A 20,119-nucleotide genomic window follows, 5' to 3' on the forward strand; every position below is an offset into this window, starting at 1 on the left:
AACAAATAAATAAATAAAATAATGCTATGAACTGCAGTACTCTGCATTTCAACTAAGGTGTCCCTGAATTAACATTTGTAGATTTCCTCTCTTAGATACAATTAAAAACATGTTTGTTCCTTTTGATTCATTTAACACATAGTGAACACAAAGTGATAGTGTTAAAGTTGTGAAGATGCAGCAGAAAACACATGTAGCTGACAATTCTAGTGGTAATCAACTTTGGTATGTTCATGATTCAAGTTTTATAAATGCATGAACAAACTCTTATTCTAAGGCCTGTTTCCTGAATAACTGTAACTGTCAAACTTTTGTTTGAAGCCTACTGCACAATTTGCAAGGGTTCTCCACTATGACAGTCCCAGGACCACGGGGGTATGCTGAACTATGGCTGAAACAAGCTTTAACCTAAACACTTTTTTTTCTCCTACAGGACTGGATGAAATGTATCATCATCATGGATTCTGTTACAATATATGAACTCAAAGGGAATTGCCTGCTATGTGCCTCATATTTTAACGTTTCTCCCCTTTGTGAATGCTTAGGTGAGAGTGTAGTCGTGAAAACTGAGCAAAGACTTTGTTACACACATTACTCACATTTCTCTTCAATGTGGACACTCTGAAGTTGAAGACTTGAGGCCTGAATGAAGCACATACCACCACCCTCCGCACTCGCATAGTTTCTTTCCTATGGGGAGCTTCTGAGGCATAAGATTCAAGTGATGCAGCAATCCCACTACTGGGCATATCCAAAGGAAAGGAGGTCAGTATGTCAAGGAGATATCTGCATTCTGTTCATTGCAGTACTACTCACAATAGCCAAGATAAGGAATCCAACTAAATGTCCATCAACACATCAATGAAGAAAAGGTGGCATATATACACAATGGAATCCTCTTTAGACATAACAAGGAAACAAAATTTTGTAATCTGTGGTAACATGGATGAGTTTTGCAGGACATTGTTAAGTAATACAAGCCAGGCAAAGAAAGAGAAATACTGACTGTCCTCACTCATATGTGGAAACGAAAAAAGCTAATTTCATAGTAGAGAGTAGAACAGTGAGTGTAGAGGCAAGGACGTGTAGGAGATGGGTGAGATGGCCAAAGGTTGGCTAAAAGATACAAAAGTAGAGGTAGACAGGAAGAATGTTTTACTGTTCCGCAGCACTAAAGGTGACTATCGTCAACATTTGATTATTTACAAATTGCTAAAAATGTGTTGTAATCTCACAAATGCACCACACTGCAGCAGTCTCTCTTGTGAGGTATCACCCGGAGTCTTAATCTTACGTCCATGATGATTAAGAAGCACAGAAGCAACGGTGAAATTGAAGTGAAAGTTTAATCTCCACAGTGGAGATGGGGACCCAAATAAGTTGCCCACTATGAGGCTGGGGTCTGAGGTTTTTATGGACTGGGCAAGGGAAGGAATGTGCCTAGTCTGTGGGCTGTCTTGGAGAAAGCATGACTCAGCTTGGTCCTGGACCCTGGCCCGAGACCAATCAGGAGCTGAAGTGATGTTTTTATAGAGGCTGGGCTTTTCCTTCTCCACAAAGGAAAGTGCCAACCCGAACCTACTGAAGCCTACTGTATTCAAGCCCACTGTATTCATGCCCACAAAAGAAGAAACTTTTCTGGGAGCCTGACGATTATACAAAGGACAAAGGCATTTTTGTGTCAGGGTTTGTTCCCTTAACTGAGTGAGCCGGAGGTTTGTGCAAGTTTTTACCTGAGTGGGCTAGAGGTTCTTCTATCTGTGCAGCCATGGGCATGTCTCCAGTCACAAGCCCCTGTGCTGGTTTCCTTACCAGTGCCTGTAGCCTGATTTTCTTCCCCAGGCTGCTTTTTATGTTATGTGGGGATGAGGCACTGACCCGTGCGGCAGGGGCTCTCCACAGACCCTTCCCTTGCTGTCTACCAATTCCTCTCAAATGGACTTTGAATTTTCCAATGAAGAAATGGTAAATGTTTGAGGTGACAGATATAACAATTACACTGATTTCATCATAAATTATATGCACATATTAAAATAACACACCGTACCCCATAAATATTAACAATTATGTGTCATTTAAAAATAATGATAAAAGTATATCCAGATTCAAGCGTCTCTTGTAGCGTTTCCCACAGTCCTCACATTTGGATGGGTTTTCCCCACCGTGGTCTCTCTGTTGGTCTTTATGGTATGTCCTGTGTACAAGTCTCTTTCCACAGTCCTCACATTTGAATGGTTTTTTACGGCAGTGGAGTCTCTTATGATTCAAAATACTTGAGGCCCGGCTAAAGCTCTTCCCACATTCCTTACAATTATAAGGTCTCTCTCCTGTGTGGATCCTCTTGTGCAAGTCAAGATTAAACCTACTAATGTAGCCCTTCCCACACTCCTCACATTTATATGGCTTTTCTCCATTGTGGGCTCTCTGATGGGAGGACAGTTGTGAATTTGTATAAAATTCCTTCCCACATTCTTCACATTTGAAGGGTTTTTCTCCACTGTGGACTCGCTGATGGTTCAAAAGGCGTGAGGACCATCTGAAGCTCTTCCCACATTCTTTACAATTATATGGTTTCTCTCCTGTGTGGACCACCTGATGCTTATAAAAATCTAGCCTACCAATGAAGCCTTTTCCACACTGCTCACATTTGTATGGTTTCTCTCTTGTGTGGACCATGCAATGCCTATTAAGTGCTGATCTCTGATGAAAGCTCTTATCACATGTATCACACCTAAATGGTTTTTCTCCTGTGTGAACCATAGAATGGCTCTTAAGTCTTGACTTAAAATGGAAGCTCTTACCACATACATCACATTTGAATGGCTTCTCCCCAGTATGGATTCTCTTATGTTCCTTAAGCTTGGAATCGTGAATGAAGGCCTTTCCACATTCCTCACAAATATAAGGTTTCTCGCCTGTGTGTAATTTATGATGAACATTAAGTGCTGATCTACGACTGAAACCTTTCCCACACTGCTCACATTTGAATGGTTTCTCTCCAGTGTGGACTCTCTGATGAATATGAAGAACTGAGATGTAACAGAAGCTTCTTCCACACTCATCACATGTATGAGACTTCTGTCCTGTGTGTAATTGCTGAGGAAGATCAAAGACGGAGACATCACTGAAGGACGGTTTAAACTTCCCACCCTGGGAAGGTTTCTGTCCTGTGTGAATTATGCGCAGTCCTGCTTCAACCCGGGAGGGGAAATCACCATGTTCAAAGAATTGAGAGTTATTTATGATATAGTCCTGAGACCTGGTTAAGTCATTTGTAGTTTGTTCCCAGATTTGCTGGCAGGACCACTCCTCATGTGTTCCTGCTTCTGGAACAGACTCCAACTCAGTTTGGATCTTGCCTCCTATAAGGACACAGATTTAAGAGATGTGTACAGGTAAAGACTTTATTCAGTGCTTTCAAGGTTTCACAGTTAGGACATGACATTAAACTTTAATGAATACAGAGAATGTTCAGTTTGTGTTTTCCAAGTACACCCTGATTTCTGGTTTGTATGAGGCCAATTCAGAATGACATCATGTCTCAATAATAGACTTCATTTAAAAATATGATACATACATTTGGCGGGGCGCGGTGGCTCAAGCCTGTAATCCCAGCACTTTGGGAGGCCGAGGCGGGTGGATCACGAGGTCAAGAGATCGAGACCATCCTGGTCAACATGGTGAAACCCCTTCTCTACTAAAAATACAAAAAACATTAGCTGGGCATGGTGGCGCATGCCTGTAATCCCAGCTACTCAGGAGGTTGAGGCAGGAGAATTGCCTGAACCCAGGAGGCGGAGGTTGTGGTGAGCCGAGATCGCACCATTGCACTCCAGCCTGGGTAGCAAGAGTGAAACTCCTTCTCAAAAAAAAAAAAATATGATACATACATTTAACTTGCTACTATTTCTTTTCTTTTCTTTTTTTTTTTTTTTTTGAGACAGAGTCTAACTCTGTCACCCAGGCTGGAGTGCAATGGTGCAATCTTGGCTCACTGCATCCTGCGTTTAAGTGATTATCCCACCTCAGCCTCCCGAGTAGCTGAGATTACAGGTGTGCAACACTACACATGGCTAATTTTTGTGTTTTTAGTAGAGACAATGTTTCATCATGTTGGCCAGTCTGGTCTCAAACTCCTGACTCCTGACCTCAGGTGATATCCACCCGCCCCGGCCTCCCAAAGTGCTGGCATTACAGGCGAGAACGACCGTACCCACCCAACTTATTACTATTTCTAATGAGTTTCCTAGTCAGTCTAAAATCTTGCATTATAAATTACGAAACTAAAAATGTATGTACATAATGAAATATGAAGGAACTTTAAGGAAAAGCAATAACATAATCAATACTTTCTATATTTGTCTTTATGCTGTATATCCTTATAAAGAAGTTAACCTAGGCCAAGTGTGGTGGCTCAACCCTGTAGTCCCAGCACTGTGGGATTGATCACTTGAGTCCAGGAGTTCAAGGCCAGCCTGGGCAATATAGCGAAACCCCATACCTCCTAAAAATAAAAAATTAGCTGGGCGTAGTGCCGCACTCCTGTAGTCCCAGCTACTAGGGAGGCTGAGGTAGGAGGATTGCTTGAGCCTGGGAGGTGAAAGTTGCAGTGAGCCTTGGGTGACAGAGTGAGACCCTGTCTCAAAAAAAAAAAAGCTGGGTACAGTGACTCACGCCTGTAATCCCAACACTTTGGGAGGGCAATGAGGGCAGAACACTTGAGGTCAGGAGTTCAAGACCAACCTGGCCTTGAAATCCCATCTCTGCTAAAAATACAAAAAAATCAGCCAGGCCTGATGGCACATGCCTATAGTTCTAGCTACTTAGGAGGCTAAGGCAAGAGAATTGCTTAAACCTAGAAGGCAGAGGTTTTTTTTTTTTTTTTTGAGACAGAGTTTCGCTCTTGTTACCTAAGCTGGAGTGCAATGGCTCGATCTCGGCTCACCGCAACCTCCGCCACCTGCCACCTGGGTTCAAGCAATTCTGCCTCAGCTTCCTGAGTAGCTGGGACTACAGGAGTGTGCCACCATGCCCAGCTAATTTTTGTATTTTTAGTAGAGACGTGGTTTCACCATGTTGACCAGGATGGTCTTGATCTCTTGACCTCGTGATTCACCCACCTCGGCCTCCCAAAGTGCTGGGATTATAGGCGTGAGCCACCATGCCCGGCCAAAAAAAAAAAAAAAAAAATTAACCTAACTAAAAAGAGGTTGGGACTTTGTCCTCAGCATCTGAGAGCTAATCTCTAGGATCCTGAAGTGTCATACCTAAGGAGAGTGTCCTGGATGCCTTGAGGGCAAACACTGGATCACTCTGCATAGTGAAACAATATAATTTGCAGTTGTGGCTGGCAGATTCTTTGGGGATTGAGGGTAAGAGATGCTCCTTTCCATGTCAGAAATAACATCAATGTGATTTAAGGTGGAGTTTTAGGTCACAAAGAATTAGTGGACCGGGAGACTGATTAATCACCTAGAAATTAATGAACCAATAATGGTTCCATAATGGAGACCTAATAATTACTCTGGATCCCAGCAGTCAGGTGAGTTTCTGTGACTGGCAGTTACTTTGAGTCTAAGACATACTTTAATCCTGGGAATGTGACACATCCTACTCTACCAGGAGAATACAATAGAAGGTCCCCATTTGGTTCTTCTCATCTGGACTCTGTCTTACTTGGTTTTTCTCTAAGTATAATATATATCTCTTCACTGTAAAAATCAGTCACTCTGAGAATAAAAGTATTCAGTGAGCTCTGAGAGTTTAGAAAATTACTGAATGTGAAGGTAGTTTTGAAAACCTCCCAAATTTGGTGTGAAGTGAGAGCAGTTCTCTATAAAATCTCAGTAAATTTTGTAGTTGGTTGAACTCTTCACAATGTTAAACATCAAACACCTCGTAGTGTTTGTATGTACACTTTCAAAGTGTTCCTGAACAAGAATTTTGCACAGCATGTATAAAATACTTAATCTTATTTTTCTATTTTGATATGGACAGTAACTTGGTTATCTGAAAGAATACAGGGACAGACAGCTGCAGTTTTGAGGGGAATCTGAAAGGCTGTCCTTCCAGGGGTCTTCAAAGGGGGATGCTCCTGAGCAGACAATCAAAGATGTAAAGAATCACTTGGAATGAAAAGAAAGCCTATGATGCAGATAAATAGTTACTTTATAACTTTTTTATATTGAAGACTATACATTAGCAAGCTATGAAATACATTTAAACTCTACAATAAACATTTACAAAAAACTAGAATGTAAATTATCACAGCATCATGACAAGCAGGAAAGTGGTCCTTACATAAAGTGCCTACTAGAGTCATTCATACACATCAATAGGCCTGAAAAACGTTTGTCTTGATTATATTGAAAGATGTGCTTCTTACTATGTCTCATGCACACAAAACATTCAACAATGTGTCAGGATAATACCAAGTCCCGAATTAAGTAAATTTTTCCAATGGAAAGTTAAGTTGCAAAGGTTGATTAATAGATTAAGTGTATACCTATTGGAACACAGTGGTACATGGATATATTTAATACATTGTGACTTAATAAATAAGAGGCCTTAAAGAGAACGGAGAATCTTCAGGATGTTTTCGGTTTGAGAGGGCAGTTTCCCAATTCCTACCAGGTCAGAAAGTTTACCAGTTCAAAGTACAGCACTAAATCTCTATAAAAATCAAGAAAAAATTGTGTAAAATATATATCCTTTAATATGTTTGACATAATCCATGAGATTATGGAAGAATGTGGTGTATACTTCTGCATACACCACATTAGTGTATGTGATGCAAAGTAGCTTTTGTATGACATAAAGATGCAGAAATATACACCACATTTATGAAGAAAGAGGACCAGAAATAGAGTAAATGTTCAGCTCTGTGACTTGTGTCCCCTCACCCTCATTCTTCCCCTTCTAGTAGGAAGAAAGTGAAACCTGGGGGCAGTCAAGTGCATACTGACTTTGGAAAAAGCAAATGGGCTGCAGGTGGGTATAAATCTTTCAAAGGAAATGTAGCTGGAAATCCTCATTCACAAGGAATTTCTGCCCAGATATAAATATGCTCTCTAAGAAAAGCTCCAGGGTAAGTCTCAGGGAAGGCATCTTACTCAGTGTGTTCATAAAAACAATGGTTAGAAATTTCCATGGGACGTGGGTCAACTGTACACACCTAAAACCAATCATGTCAAAGGAACCTAAGAAAGTCAGAATTGGATAAGCAGCAAACAGCAGGCCAAAAAAACTGTTCTGCAATATACAGTCAGCCTTCCTATTATGTTATACAGCAAGGGGGATTAAAACGGCAGATGCCATTAAGGTCACTAGTCACCTAAGCAAAAGGTAGGAAGATCTTCCTGGATTATGCAGGAGTGACCAATACAATCACAAGGGACCCGAAAAGTAGAAGACAAAGGCTTAAGAAGAGTGGCAGAGGGAATGATATTATGGAAGAATAGTCAGAGATACAAAGTAGCTGCCTTTGAAGATGAAGAAGTGAAACAAGGGCCAGGGAGTGTGGGCAGTGCCTAGACACTGGTAAACCAAAGTGAAGCTTTCCCTCCAAGAACGTCTAGACAGGAACGAAGCTTTAGGGCCACTTTGCTTTTTGCCCAATGAGATGTATCAGACTTCAGGCCTAAAGAACAGAGAGTTAATAAATATTTTTGTTCAGTCCACTAAGTTTGTGGACATTGGTTACCACAACAGGCAATACAGTGCCCTTGGCAGAACAGAGAAACAGCAAGGAAGAAATGTCGCTGGAAATGATGGAGAAAGAGGGAAAGGACATATGTAGTCAGAGAGGCAGAACAGGATGAAGAGCAGACCACATAGGTCTCTAAGATGCACTTAAAGAGGTTGTAACAATAATAAAAATAAGAAGCCATAAAAACTTTTGAGGAGAGGAATGATGATCTGACTTCCATTTCCTAAGGATCGCTTTGGCTGCCATATGAACAGATATTAGGGTGGGAAGGGTGGGAACAGGGCCACCAGCTGGAAGGCAGTTGTAATAATCCAGAAAAGAGATGTGGTCATTTACATCAGAGCAATGCAAATGGGCACAGACAGAAGCACAACAGGTGGGAGAGTCATGTAGAAGGATGCACAGAGGCTTAGTTCTCACCTGAATTTCCTTCTCTTTGGGTTGCTGTCTCCATCATCCAAAACTTTTCTTCCCTTAGGAAGTGGAAAACATCTTGGTGGAATGGTTGATGCCCTGTGAATAGGTAAAGTCATGTGCTGACTCCCAACACATTCTGGGTAATATTTAGGCAAAATTTACTGGAAATGTAGGTCCCCAATGCACACTCAAACTTGAGCACTCTAAGGTACAAAGCCACTCCTGGGGCCTGTCATTCTGTACTCACCCACTGACAGCAGGTTCCTGAAGTTCTCCAGCATCACATCTCGGTACAGCTTCCTCTGGGCAAGGTCCAGCAGCCCCAGCTCCTCCTCAGTGAAGAACACAGCTACGTCCTTGAAGGTCACTGCCTCCTACAATATCAAGAAGACATAACCTCAATCTTATGACCAAAGACTACCGGGGAAGGAGCGGCATTGAGCTGGTGAAGGAGATAAGTGGAAAGTTGTTCTCCATATTGAGAGATGTAGGTCAGCTTATAGAATTCCCACTCATTCTGCCTATATCCTGACAATGGCACACACTGATTTTCCTGAACTCCACCAGAAGTGCAGTAATGAAGTCCCATACATTTACTTTGTGCTCTCACTGAGTCTACTTGTGTATGTAACCCTCTAGGACTCCACAAGCTGTATCCTGGGCTACCTATACATAGGTTCAACAAATTTTGCCAACTTCCCCAGAAACATTAAACAATTCAGTCCCAACCTTGTTGAGTAAGGCCCATTGTCCTCCTCTCTCATGTTCAAACCCTGGATGCTATCACTTTTCTTTAGTATTTGCTAAACTAACGAGTTTTAGGTAATTGTGGGATAATTTTCAGGGTGGCCTTGAATCATTCTTTCTTGCTTATAGTTCTGAAGCATAAACACAGAACCTACTAGCAATGCAATGTTCCTGTCCTTCCTAAGGAAGGTAACGTCTTGAGTTAGGGAGAAAGTGCCCAGTAAGTCATGTTGCCCCTAAGGTATATAAGGGGAAGGCTGCCTTCTGGGGTACCTCTGCTCTGGTGGAAGTGGGGTCTAGATTTTGTCCATCCCAGGAAGTTTTCCTCAGCCTTGGTGGCCACCTCACAATGTATCCTACACTTCTGTGTTCCCTTGCTGCCGATCTGTAGATAACAAATCTGCTTCATATAATTAGTTGAGTGAGATCGTGTTCTGTCTCACAGGACTCACCCAAGTTGGTAATCAGTGCAGAGTGAACCTGCTCCACAGTACCTGCATGGACAGCTGTGTGGTATAGCTATATAGTATGTCCTCTACTCTCAAAGTACAAACCACATGTTAATTGCAGCCCTCACTGTCCTGATCAGAAGCCAGAATGCAACACTGCACATCCTAAGGGTCCGCCCCTTCCTAGCTGTGTGGCCCTAAACATGTTTGCCTACAGGAATTAGTTTCCTTTCTAAGTAATAGTTCTTACATGGCACAGTGTTTAAAGAATTAAACAAGGAAATATACAGCATTTGGAAGCATCTGCGCCATTGACTAAGTGTTTAATGAACATTAGGTGGAATTATTTTTACTGTTGTTACTAGTATTATCTATTTCATGGCTGCATAGTGTTCCAGAGAACTGATGATCTACTTTTAGCTACAGTAAAGAAAATTTAATTTTACATATTTTCATTATCAATCCTATAAAGAGCATCATTTTTAAGTAATGACATAGTAAGATGTAAGAACATCTTACTCTCCTCTCTCATTGTTTAAAGTTATAATTTCAAATGAAAATTAAAACATCAAAAAATAAGCACATTTAGAACTGTGATCATATAACTGCAAGCTTTCTTCCCAGTTTTTTACCTACCTCCATAATCTTTCAATAGAATACAAGTACTTTGGTTCTCTTCATGATGGCCAAGAGCATGCTATAAATATTCCCACAGTCTTGGTAATCTGATTAAGGAACATTCTATTATTCTCACTTACTTGATTATAGATGAAAACCATCACTTTTCAAGGCTATTGGCCATTTCTATTTCTCCTTTTACATTGGCACACTGGACTTTTAGTGTCCTTTGTTCCTACCTGTTTAGAGTTTTTCCTTGATTCTGTGTACAAGATTTTGACTTTCGATTTTATCATCTTTAGGTATCCACGTGGGAAACATTATTGCCCCAGGTTGTTATTTCTTCTGGTAACATTGTGTGAGGCATCTTTTGCCATAAGGGATTTAAAGATTTTCTGTAACAACTATGGTAATCGGTGTACTTCGTTCAGTGTCTGGAGTAGATGCCATGTCAGAGTGACATGTGACAAGAGGTCACATCAAGTAGGGACAGGGAGGAGCAGCGCCACCTAGGGACACCATCGCTCAAAGGGCACTCCAGACACCCACACCACAGGGCACAGGTTCAATGGAGAATCCTCTTTCACTTGAGCCAAATGGCTAATGCTCCTATCCCTTGGTTGCCTGTGTACACTTGAGCAGGTTTCTCATATTTCACCTGTTTAAGAGGAAGAAGAGACCAGGAACCTTCTCATTCTGCTGCTCTGAGGAGTAAATGTAGGAACAGAACACAAGTGACTGGCAAATCTCAGTGTCACTGGGCATTTTAAATGAAGGCTTTCTACTACATAAATGACTAAGAGACCAGTAAATAAAACACATGCAGAGTATGCCTGAGACATGGAGAACACAGAATCTAGCTCTTCCTGTGTGAAAACTCCAACAACATTTGTGTGGAGCAGCAGTTATAACCTGTTGTTCTGTGCCAAGTTAAAATATTCTATCTACAAAACAGCCAGTGTGGTACATGTCAAAAGTACTCTTTCAAAATTGAGCTAAAATGGCATATGGTTTTCAAAATTACTTTGTGGGAAAAAAATCTGCCTATGTGTGTGAGGTAGTTATCAATAAAAAGATATTCCAATTTAACAGTAATATGGTGCAACCATAAAAATGTTAGATTATATAACATATAAAGAGTACAGTTAAGGCCGGGCGCGGTGGCTCAAGCCTGTAATCCCAGCACTTTGGGAGGCCGAGGCAGGTGGATCACGAGGTCAAGAGATCGAGACCATCCTGGTCAACATGGTGAAACCCCGTCTCTACTAAAACTACAAAAAAATTAGCTGGGCATGGTGGCACGTGCCTGTAGTCCCAGCTACTCAGGAGGCTGAGGCAGAAGAATTGCTTGAACCCAGGAGGCGGAGGTTGTGGTGAGCCGAGATCGCGCCATTGCACTCCAGCCTGGGTAACAAGAGCGAAACTCCATCTCCAAAAAAAAAAAAAAAAAAAAGTACAGTTTACAGTTAGATGTATACCATCAATACAAATACAGTTATGAATGTATATGAGAAACAGCATAAGATAAAAAGGGATAATTTGAGAGAAGGGAGGTAATGAAGTGGGAGCACTGTTCATTCCTACTAATTTTTTTTTTAGAGGTGGGGTTTCTCCATGTTGGCCAGCCTGGACTTGAACTCCCCACCTCAGGTGATCCGCCCACCTCAGCCTCCCAAAGTGCTGAGATTACAGGTGCAAGCCACTGCACCTGGCCCGTTCCTACTAATTTTTCTATTCCATAAAATAAATAATGGTAAAATCAAACCAAAACAAAAGCAAAAACCAAATGCAGTCAACACAAAAGAGATAAAGGTAAGCACCTGGCACACAACAGCTCCCCAAATGCCTATCTTCTCCTTGAGTCTTCTCACGACAAAGAAAAACACATGACAGTATATGTAGTGAGATGGAATTTTAACATCAAGAGAGGCACGCCCCACTCACCTTGAATGAGGTCATTTTTTTCTCCTATGTTGGGGAATTTGCAGACTCCTGAGTGATGCAGTTTGAAGGAAGGAGGAATCCTGCCTGACACATGCCACTGTCTGCAGAAAAAGACATGAAAGGGTTGCCATGGGTGACACCCACCAATACAGATGTGTATGGTAAATGAGCACATGAACGATTACAGCAGCATTATTCATAATAACCCCAAACTCCACACAACCAAAATGCCTTCCTCTGGGTAAAAGCATAGACAAATGATGGCGTACCCATACAATGGAATGTTATTTGAAAATTTAAAGGAATGAAGTACTGACTCGAGCTACAACATGCAGAGCTTGTAAGCAAGCTAAATGATGAATGAAAGAAGCCAATCACAAAACCCATGGATTATAGGATCCCATTTATATGAAATATCCATAATAGGTAACAGTATACAGAGAGAAAATAAGTTAGTGGTTGCTCCAGATTTGAGGTGAGAATGAGTTTTTATTTTTTAAGAGGTGGGGTCTTGCTATGTTGCCCGGGCTGGTCTCAAACTTCTGAGCTCAAGCTATACCTCCCACTTCAGCCTCCCAAAATGCTGAGGTTACAGGCATGAGCCACCATGCCCAGCCTGAAAATGAGTTTTAACTGTAAGTGGGCACAAGGAGTCCAACTGGGGAATGAAAATGGTCTAAACTGAATCATGATGATGGCAAAAACACTCTGTGAAATTTCTAAAGATCACTGAGTTGTATACCTGAAACTGGTGAATGCTATGATATGTAAAATACACTTCAATAGAGTTGGAAAAAAAATTGTTAATCTACCTGTCATTTAACTTAACAAGACCGAGTCCACATTTTTTTTTTTTTTTTTTTTGAGACGGAGTTTCGCTCTTGCACTCCAGGCTGGAGTGCAATGGCGCGATCTCGGCTCACCGCAACCTCCGCCTCCTGGGTTCAGGCAATTCTCCTGCCTCAGCCTCCTGAGTAGCTGGGATTACAGGTATGGGCCACCATGCCCAGGTAATTTTTTGTATTTTTAGTAGAGATGGGGTTTCACCATGTTGACCAGGATGGTCTCGATCTCTTGACCTCGTGATCCACCCACCTCGGCCTCCCACAGTGCTGGGATTACAGGCTTGAGCCACCGCGCCCGGCCAAGTCCATATTAATATGGTTTTCAAAATTAATTTTGTGGGACCAAGTCCAAATATTCCATATTGATATTTATAATTGGAGAAACTAATAAATAAATGTGAGAGAACTGTAAGTTCACCTTTATAGTGACTGCTCATTAATAATGTATCTCCCCAGAAGAAACTTTATTATTTTTTTAAAAAGGTAATTTTACAGTGGATAAATCTGAAAGACATCATCTTGGCCAAATGACAAAGTAGAGATCACCAATGAAGGGCCAAACCAACATCATTTGGCCCCTGTTATGTTACAATAAGTAGGAAACCTTATCACTTTGGTGGTATTCCCACCAACAATATATAATCTGCACTTGATCTTAGCCAAAAGGCCCAGAAGCGATAACTATACATGATCTAAACCTAAACATGAAATATATCAGAAAAATCCCAATGAATGTCTTTCTCCCAAATCACTTGCCTATACTCTTAAAAAATACCTTGTACATAAAAGACAAAGGCTGTGAAATCCTTCCACATTAAAGATAGAATACGTGATGACTAAACACAATGCATATAATTAGGCTTTAAACTGAGGGCAGGGTGAAGGGTGGGGGAGATAGAGGATAGTTGTGAGGACTTCAAATGAATGGAACCACACATTAGATAATATGATGTTATGGAATATGTTATCTAGCACTATCTAATTATAACACTATAAGCACAATTAGTTTTAACAGACATCTAATATTTAATAAATATCATTTAATATAATGTCTAATATTATGTAGCATGTTACGTGAAACCCTATAACATGCCCTTTCTAAACACCTCTTAGCAAGTCACTCCATGATCACCATGGAATGTGGGCTTCCTTGCTGCAGAAATCTACAATCAATAGTCTCTGGTTACAGGTATGTTCCTGGTAGTATTTGGCTGATGGTCACCAGCAAACAGGAAACAGGAAAAGCAAACAGGAAAAATGTAAACAATTGCAAATCTGGGTAAAGAGTATATGGGAATTTCTTATACTATTTTTGCAACTTTCCTATAGCTTTGAAATGATATAAAAATGAAAAGTTTTAAGCTACCAGGAAATAGTCATAAGGATAACAATGGGAATAAGTGAGCACGACATAATATGGCAGTTTGCTAGTTTATTCTGTATTAGCAGTATTTAAAAATTTCCATAAAGAAATATGAGAAAACACATTAAGATATTATAACAATTTTTAAATGTTTCTAAATAAATATACAAATAGACACAAAGAAAGACTAAAAAAGGATGATTAGAAAGACTAAGAAGATATGGGGGAGGCCGGGAGCGCTGGCTCACGCCTGTAATCCCAGCACTTTGGGAGGCTGAGGCAGATGGATCACCTGAGGTCAGGAGTTTGAGAACAGCCTGACCAATATGGTGAAACCCCGTCTCTACTAAAAATACAAAAATTAGCTGGGCATGGTGGGAGCTGCCTGTAGTCCCAGCTACTTGGGAGGATGAGACAGGAGAATTGCTTGGACCTGGGAGGCAGAGGTTGCAGTGAGCTGGGATCGTGCCACCTCACTCCAGCCTGGGCGACAGAGCAAGACTCTTGTCTCATCCTCCCAAGTAGCTGGGACTACAAGAAAGAAAGAAATGGGGGATAACTGGAAGTTCTATCACGTCTGTCAGACAGCTATTACCTTTACATGTTGAATTAAAACATTTTTTTCTCCTATTTATCTAATTTCAAATTGTTCCGCAATGATATGGTTCCACAACAATACAAAATCCTTATAAAAAGCGAAACAAAATGTTGACAAATTTTTAAAAGATTCCTACAGAGGTCCAAGTCCATGAGCCTTTCTCTCAAGGTCTTTTCAATCAAGACCTAACTTGCTTTCCCCACCTGATTCCAGCTAGTTGCTCTGCCGAAATGAAAATGTATCCAAGGAATGATGAATTCAGGCTCTGATCCTGACTCCAACTCCAGCTCCACCTCTTACTTCAGTAACTATGCACCTGGTATCTCACTACCATATTTAAAATGGAAAGAGCAATACCTTTCCACAGAGCCACGGTGTGGCCTGGCTTAAAGGTATTCATTTCCATAAAGCCCTTAGAATGAAGTTACCAATTAAAGCTTAATTATTATCAATTCCCATGCCCAAGGACACATCCTATACACTCTTGGTTGAAGTGAACATCTCTGTAAAAGAAAAAACCCGGCCTGGAGCAGTGGCTCACGCCTGTAATTCCAGCACTTTGGGAGGCCGAGGTGGGCAGATCACTTGAGACCACCGGTTCAAGACCAGCCTGGCCAACATAGTAAAACCTGGTCTCTACTAAAAATACAAAAATAAGCCGGACACGGCGGCACATACCTGTAATCCCAGCTACTCGGGAGGCTAAGGCAGGAGAACCGCTTGAACCCAGGAGGCCGAGGTTGCAGTGAGCTGAGATCGCTCCACTGCTGCACTCCAGCCTGGACACAGAGCCAAACTCGTTCTCAAATAATAATAATAATAATAATAACGGACTAACAAAGTAAATAACACTTTTTAAAAAGGAAAAAAAGTCAAGGACCACTCGCGTAGAACTTTGCCCTCAGTAGCCAAGCCCCTCCCTGCAGCTCTTTTGGAAAGGTCAGGCTGGGGAAGGAGAAAGCCGGGAAACACCCTGACTGAGTCGCCGTCCGGGTTAAAAGTTAAATGCTTCCCCCGCTTCGTGAAGGCTGGAGGCAACCCTCGCCTTCCTAAAAAGAGGTCAGAGGCATCCGGGATCATCCAGCGTCCTGCCGGGATGCGAGAGAAGGGCCGGGGCAGCTGGAGCTCTGACCCCACCCGGGGACCTGACCACTTCGCGGGAAATTAACAAGAGCTCAAGTGACAGGGGCTGTTAAGGCTTTGTTTTATACCACAACTTTCAACTCCTAAAACAAGTCTATCAGGATGGTCCTAAAATCCTAATTTTAAAAACGGCAATGAGATTAAGCAACACCCCACGTTATATTGCGAGAAAGAGGTCGCACACGTAGGTGGAGGGAGGCTGAATGAGCGAGGTCAAAGACCTGGAAAACCCTCAACACAGGCACACAAGACCAGACAGGGTTTTCCCCCCGCGCACCGTCCCCTGTCCCCCGTCCCCCGAAGACTCCTCCTGTGGACGCGAGTACAGCTCGCAACGCCAGAGGGCTCCGCCGACGGCAACAAACCCTCCTGCCCACCCTCGCATTTCCAAACCTCAGGTCTTCGCCAGGGCTTCTTACCCTCTTAATTGACCGCCAGGTCGTTAGGGGCCCCTAACAACCGGTTCACTTTCGCAAAGACCGTCAAGACACAGAGTTGGCTCAAACCACCTTGGTAAGCAAAGTAGCAACGTCCTGCTCGGAGACCGGAAGTGTCTGCATGCCACAGAGCGTCTGGACTACACTTCCCAGAATCCCCCGAATCCGCCTGCCTGAGCCAAAGTTCCCAGGACTCCACAGAGCAAATGGACTCCACTTCCCAGAATTCACAGGTTCTCCTGCCTGAGCCAAAATTCGCAGGCCTCCCAACTTACTCGCGGAAACGCCTGCGGGAGCCAAATTTTCTGCGCATCCAAGCGGCAACTAAACTGCCACAGGCGTTTCTTTCAGATTCAGCCTTGGTAGGGTGTATGGGTCCAGAAATTTATTCATTTCTTCAAGATTTTCTAGTTTATGTGCAGAGAGGTGTTTATAGTATTCTCTGATGGTCGCTTGTATATCTGAGGGGTCAGTGGTGACATACCCCTTATCATTTCTGATTGTGTTGGAGTCTTCTCTCTTTTCTACTTTATTAGTCTAGCTAGCAGTCTTACTAATTTTTTCCCCCAAAAAACCAGCTCCTGGATTTGTTAATTTTTTGAAAGATTTTTTTGTGTTTCTATCTCCCTCAGTTCTGTTCTGATCTTATTTCCTGTATTCTCCTAGCTTTGGGGTTTGCTCTTTGTTCTTATTTTAGTTGTGATATTAGATTGTTAACTTGAGATATTTCCAGCTTTTTGATGTAGGCATTTAGTACTATAAATTTCCATCTTACGCTTCTTTAACTGCATCCCAGAGATTCTGGTACGTTGTGTCTTTAGTCTCATTAGTTTTAAATAATTTGATTTCTTTCTTAATTTCATTATTTACCCAGAAGTCATTCAGAAGCATGTTATTCAATTTCCACATAGTTGTGTGGTCTTATGTTAATTTCATTTTTAATTTTTTGGGTGAATTTCTTTTTTTAAAAGTTATCATTGTTCTATTTTATTAATCTCTTGCTATGCTTAATTTATACATTACACTTTATCATCAGTATGTATATATAGAAAAAAACGGTGTATAAAGGTTTGGTACTATCTGAGGTTTTAGGAGTCCACTTGGGGCCTTGGGATGCATCCCCTGAAGATAAGGAGGAACTACTGTATGCAAAATCGAAAGCTATGCAACAATTAGAAACATTGAGAGAGCAAATCTAAGTGAAGACATTCCTCTGAATTCCCAGGTTTCATCGAGCATCAAAAACAACCAATCTTTTAGTCCTTTTCTTGTACATTATTCTGAATCCACATTCTCTGCAATTGATTGGATCCCTAGATTTTATTTCATTTTCTGTGTGACATTCTCCACAGATGTATATCATTGGTTGCTGCTTTGGAGGTTGAATGTCCTTCTGAGTGTCCATTGTTAGCCTGCAACACGGGAAAAGTTCTCACTCTGTGTTTCCAAATACCTGGGTGAATTTCTTAATCTCAAGTTCAATTTGATTGTGCTATTGTCTGAGAGACTGTTATGATTTCAGTTCTTCTGCATTTGCTGAGGAGTGTGTTACTTCCAATTATGTGATTCATTTTTAAGTGCTGTGCAGCAATGAGAAAAATGTATATTCTGTTATTTTGGGGTGGAGAGTTCTGCAGATATCTATCAGGTCTGCTTGATCCAGAGCTGAGTTAAGGTCCCCAATATCTTTGTTAATTTTGTCTCAATGATCTAATATGGTCAGTGGAGTGTTTAAGTCTCCCATTATTACTGTGTGGGGCTTTAAGTCTCTTTGTAGGTCTCTAAGAACCTGCTTTTTGGATCCGGGTCCTCTGGTATTGGGTGCTTATATATTTAGAATAGTTAGCTTTTCTTGTTGAACACTTTACCATTATGTAATGCCTTGCTTTGTCTTTTTTTTTTTTTTAAATCTTTGTTGGTTTAAAGCCTGCTTTGTCAAAAACTAAAATTGTAACTCCTGCTTTTTTCGATTTGTTTTCTTAGTAAATTTTCCTTCATCCCTTTGAGCCTATGTGTGTCTTTGCATGTGTGATGGGTCCCTTGAAGACAGTGTATTGATGGGTCTTGGCTCTTTATCTGGCTTGCACTTCTGTGTCTTCTAATTGGGGCATTTAGCCCATTTACATTTGATATTAGTATTGTTATGTGTGAATTTGATCCTGTCATCATGATGCAGACTTGCATATTTTGCAGACTTGTTTATGCAGCTGCTTTATAGTGTCACTGGTATATGTGCTTCAGTGTGTTTTGTAGTGGCTGGTAATGGTTTTTCCTTTCCACATTTAGTGCTTACTTCAGTAACTCTTGCAAGGCAGGCCTGGTGGTGATGAATTCTCTCAGCATTTGTTTGTCTGAAAAGGATCCTATTTCTTTGCATATAAAGCTTAGTTTGGCCAGATACTAAGTTCTGGTTAAGAAATTCTTTTCATCAAGAATGCTGAATATTTACCCCCAATAACTTCTGGCTTGTAGGATTTCCACTGAGAGGTCTGCTGTTAGTCTGATGGGCTTCCCTTTGTAGGTGACCTGATGTTTCTTTCTCTCTGACTGCCCTTTACATTTTTAAATTCTGACCTTAGAGAATCTGATGATTATGTGTCTTGGGGTTGATCTTCTTGCGGAATATCTTACTGGGGTTCTCTGTATTTCCTGAATTTGAATGTTGGCCTGTCATGCTAGGTTTGGAAAGCTCTCCTGGATAATGTCCTAAAGTATGTTTTCAACTTTTTTCCATCCTCCCCACCTCTTTCCCCAATCAGTCATATGTTCAGTCTTTTTACACAACTCCATATTTCTCAAGAGGTTTTGTTCATTGCTCTTCACTCTTTCTCTATTCTTGTCTGCCTGTCTTATGTCAGAAAGATAAGTCTTCAAGCTCTGAATCTCTTTCCTCCTCTTGGTCTATACTACTATTGATACTTGTGATTGCATTGTCAAGTTCTTGTGTTTTTTAGCTCCATCTGGTCAGTTATGGTCCTCTCTAAATTGGCTATTCTGGTCATCAGCTCCTGTATTATGATTCTTAGCTTCTTTGCATTGGGTTATGACGTGCTCCTTTAGCTCAGCAAACTTCATTATTACCCACCTTCTGAAGCCTACTTCTGTCAATCCAGCCATCACAGCCTCTACCCAGTTCTGTGCCCTTGCTGGAGAAGTGCTGCAGTCATTTGGAGAAGAGGCACTCTGGCTTTCTGAGTTTTCAGCGGTTTTTTTGGTGTGTTTTTTTTTTTTTCTCATCTTTGTGGGCTTATCCACTTTCAATCTTTGAGGTTACTGACCTTTGAATGGGGTTTTTGTGGGGTCTTTTGTTGATGTTCTTGTTGTTTTCTGACTGTTTTTAACAGTCAAGCACTGACTGTCAGCAAATGTAGGGCTGCTGCAGTTTGCTGGGAGTCTTCTCGAGATCCTAGTTGCCTCAGTTTTTCCCGTGCCTGGAGGTATCACCAGTGAAGGCTGCAAAATAGCAAAGACAGCAGGCTGCCCCTTTGTTTGGAAGCTCTGTTCCAGGGAGTACTGACCTGTTGCTGGCCTAAACACTCCTGTCGGAGATGTCTAGAGACTCCTGTTGGGAGAGCTCATCCAGTGAGGAGGAACAAGATCAGGGACCTAGTTACAGAAGCAGTCTGGCTGCTCTTAGTAGAGCAGCTGTGCTGCGTTGGGAAAGGACCTTTCCTCATCCAGATTGCCCGGACTCTCCATAGCCAGCAGGATGGAACAGCTTTGTCAACTGAACCACAGAGACAGCAGTCACCTCTCCCCTGGGAGCTCCATTCCAGGTAGAGATTAGATTTCTGTCAGTATACGCCTGGCTGGAGTGACTGAAGGCCCCACCCTGTGGGGAGGAATGGAT

The 20,119-nt window shown here is 41.7% G+C and overlaps 1 protein-coding gene, 1 long non-coding RNA gene and 1 pseudogene across 5 annotated transcripts; 1 reads left to right on the top strand and 2 right to left on the bottom strand.

Annotated features, from left to right (window-relative positions):
* Positions 1–1,436: 1,436 nt before the first annotated feature.
* Positions 1,437–14,116, top strand: LOC116539655. Its single transcript, XR_004264135.1, has 3 exons — positions 1,437–1,523; positions 6,592–6,594; positions 14,105–14,116. It is a non-coding gene; the product is annotated as an uncharacterized LOC116539655 (long non-coding RNA).
* ZNF155 (zinc finger protein 155) lies at positions 2,004–16,407 on the bottom strand. 4 transcript variants are annotated; one of them, XM_032262792.1, is made up of 6 exons: positions 16,226–16,404; positions 11,884–11,984; positions 10,080–10,597; positions 8,373–8,499; positions 8,129–8,221; positions 2,004–3,362 (listed from the first exon to the last, which is right to left on the bottom strand). In XM_032262792.1, the coding sequence occupies exons 3-6, from the start codon at positions 10,098–10,100 to the stop codon at positions 2,065–2,067; spliced, it is 1,539 nt and encodes a 512-aa protein (XP_032118683.1). In that variant the 5' UTR covers positions 10,101–10,597; positions 11,884–11,984; positions 16,226–16,404; the 3' UTR covers positions 2,004–2,064. The 4 variants fall into 4 exon arrangements, with proteins under 4 accessions (XP_032118683.1, XP_032118686.1, XP_032118685.1 ...); XM_032262795.1 differs by having other exon boundaries at positions 9,958–10,597; XM_032262794.1 differs by lacking the exon at positions 10,080–10,597 and having other exon boundaries at positions 16,252–16,407.
* A 953-nt stretch (positions 16,408–17,360) lies between these two features.
* On the bottom strand, positions 17,361–17,861 carry LOC116539654 (annotated as a pseudogene).
* Between the last annotated feature and the right edge of the window lie 2,258 nt (positions 17,862–20,119).

The sequence above is a fragment of the Sapajus apella genome, unplaced genomic scaffold (genome assembly GCF_009761245.1).
Source record: "Sapajus apella isolate SASKATOON/1434 unplaced genomic scaffold, GSC_monkey_1.0 scaffold130, whole genome shotgun sequence".
In the NCBI taxonomy this organism is placed as follows: Eukaryota; Metazoa; Chordata; class Mammalia; order Primates; family Cebidae; genus Sapajus; species Sapajus apella.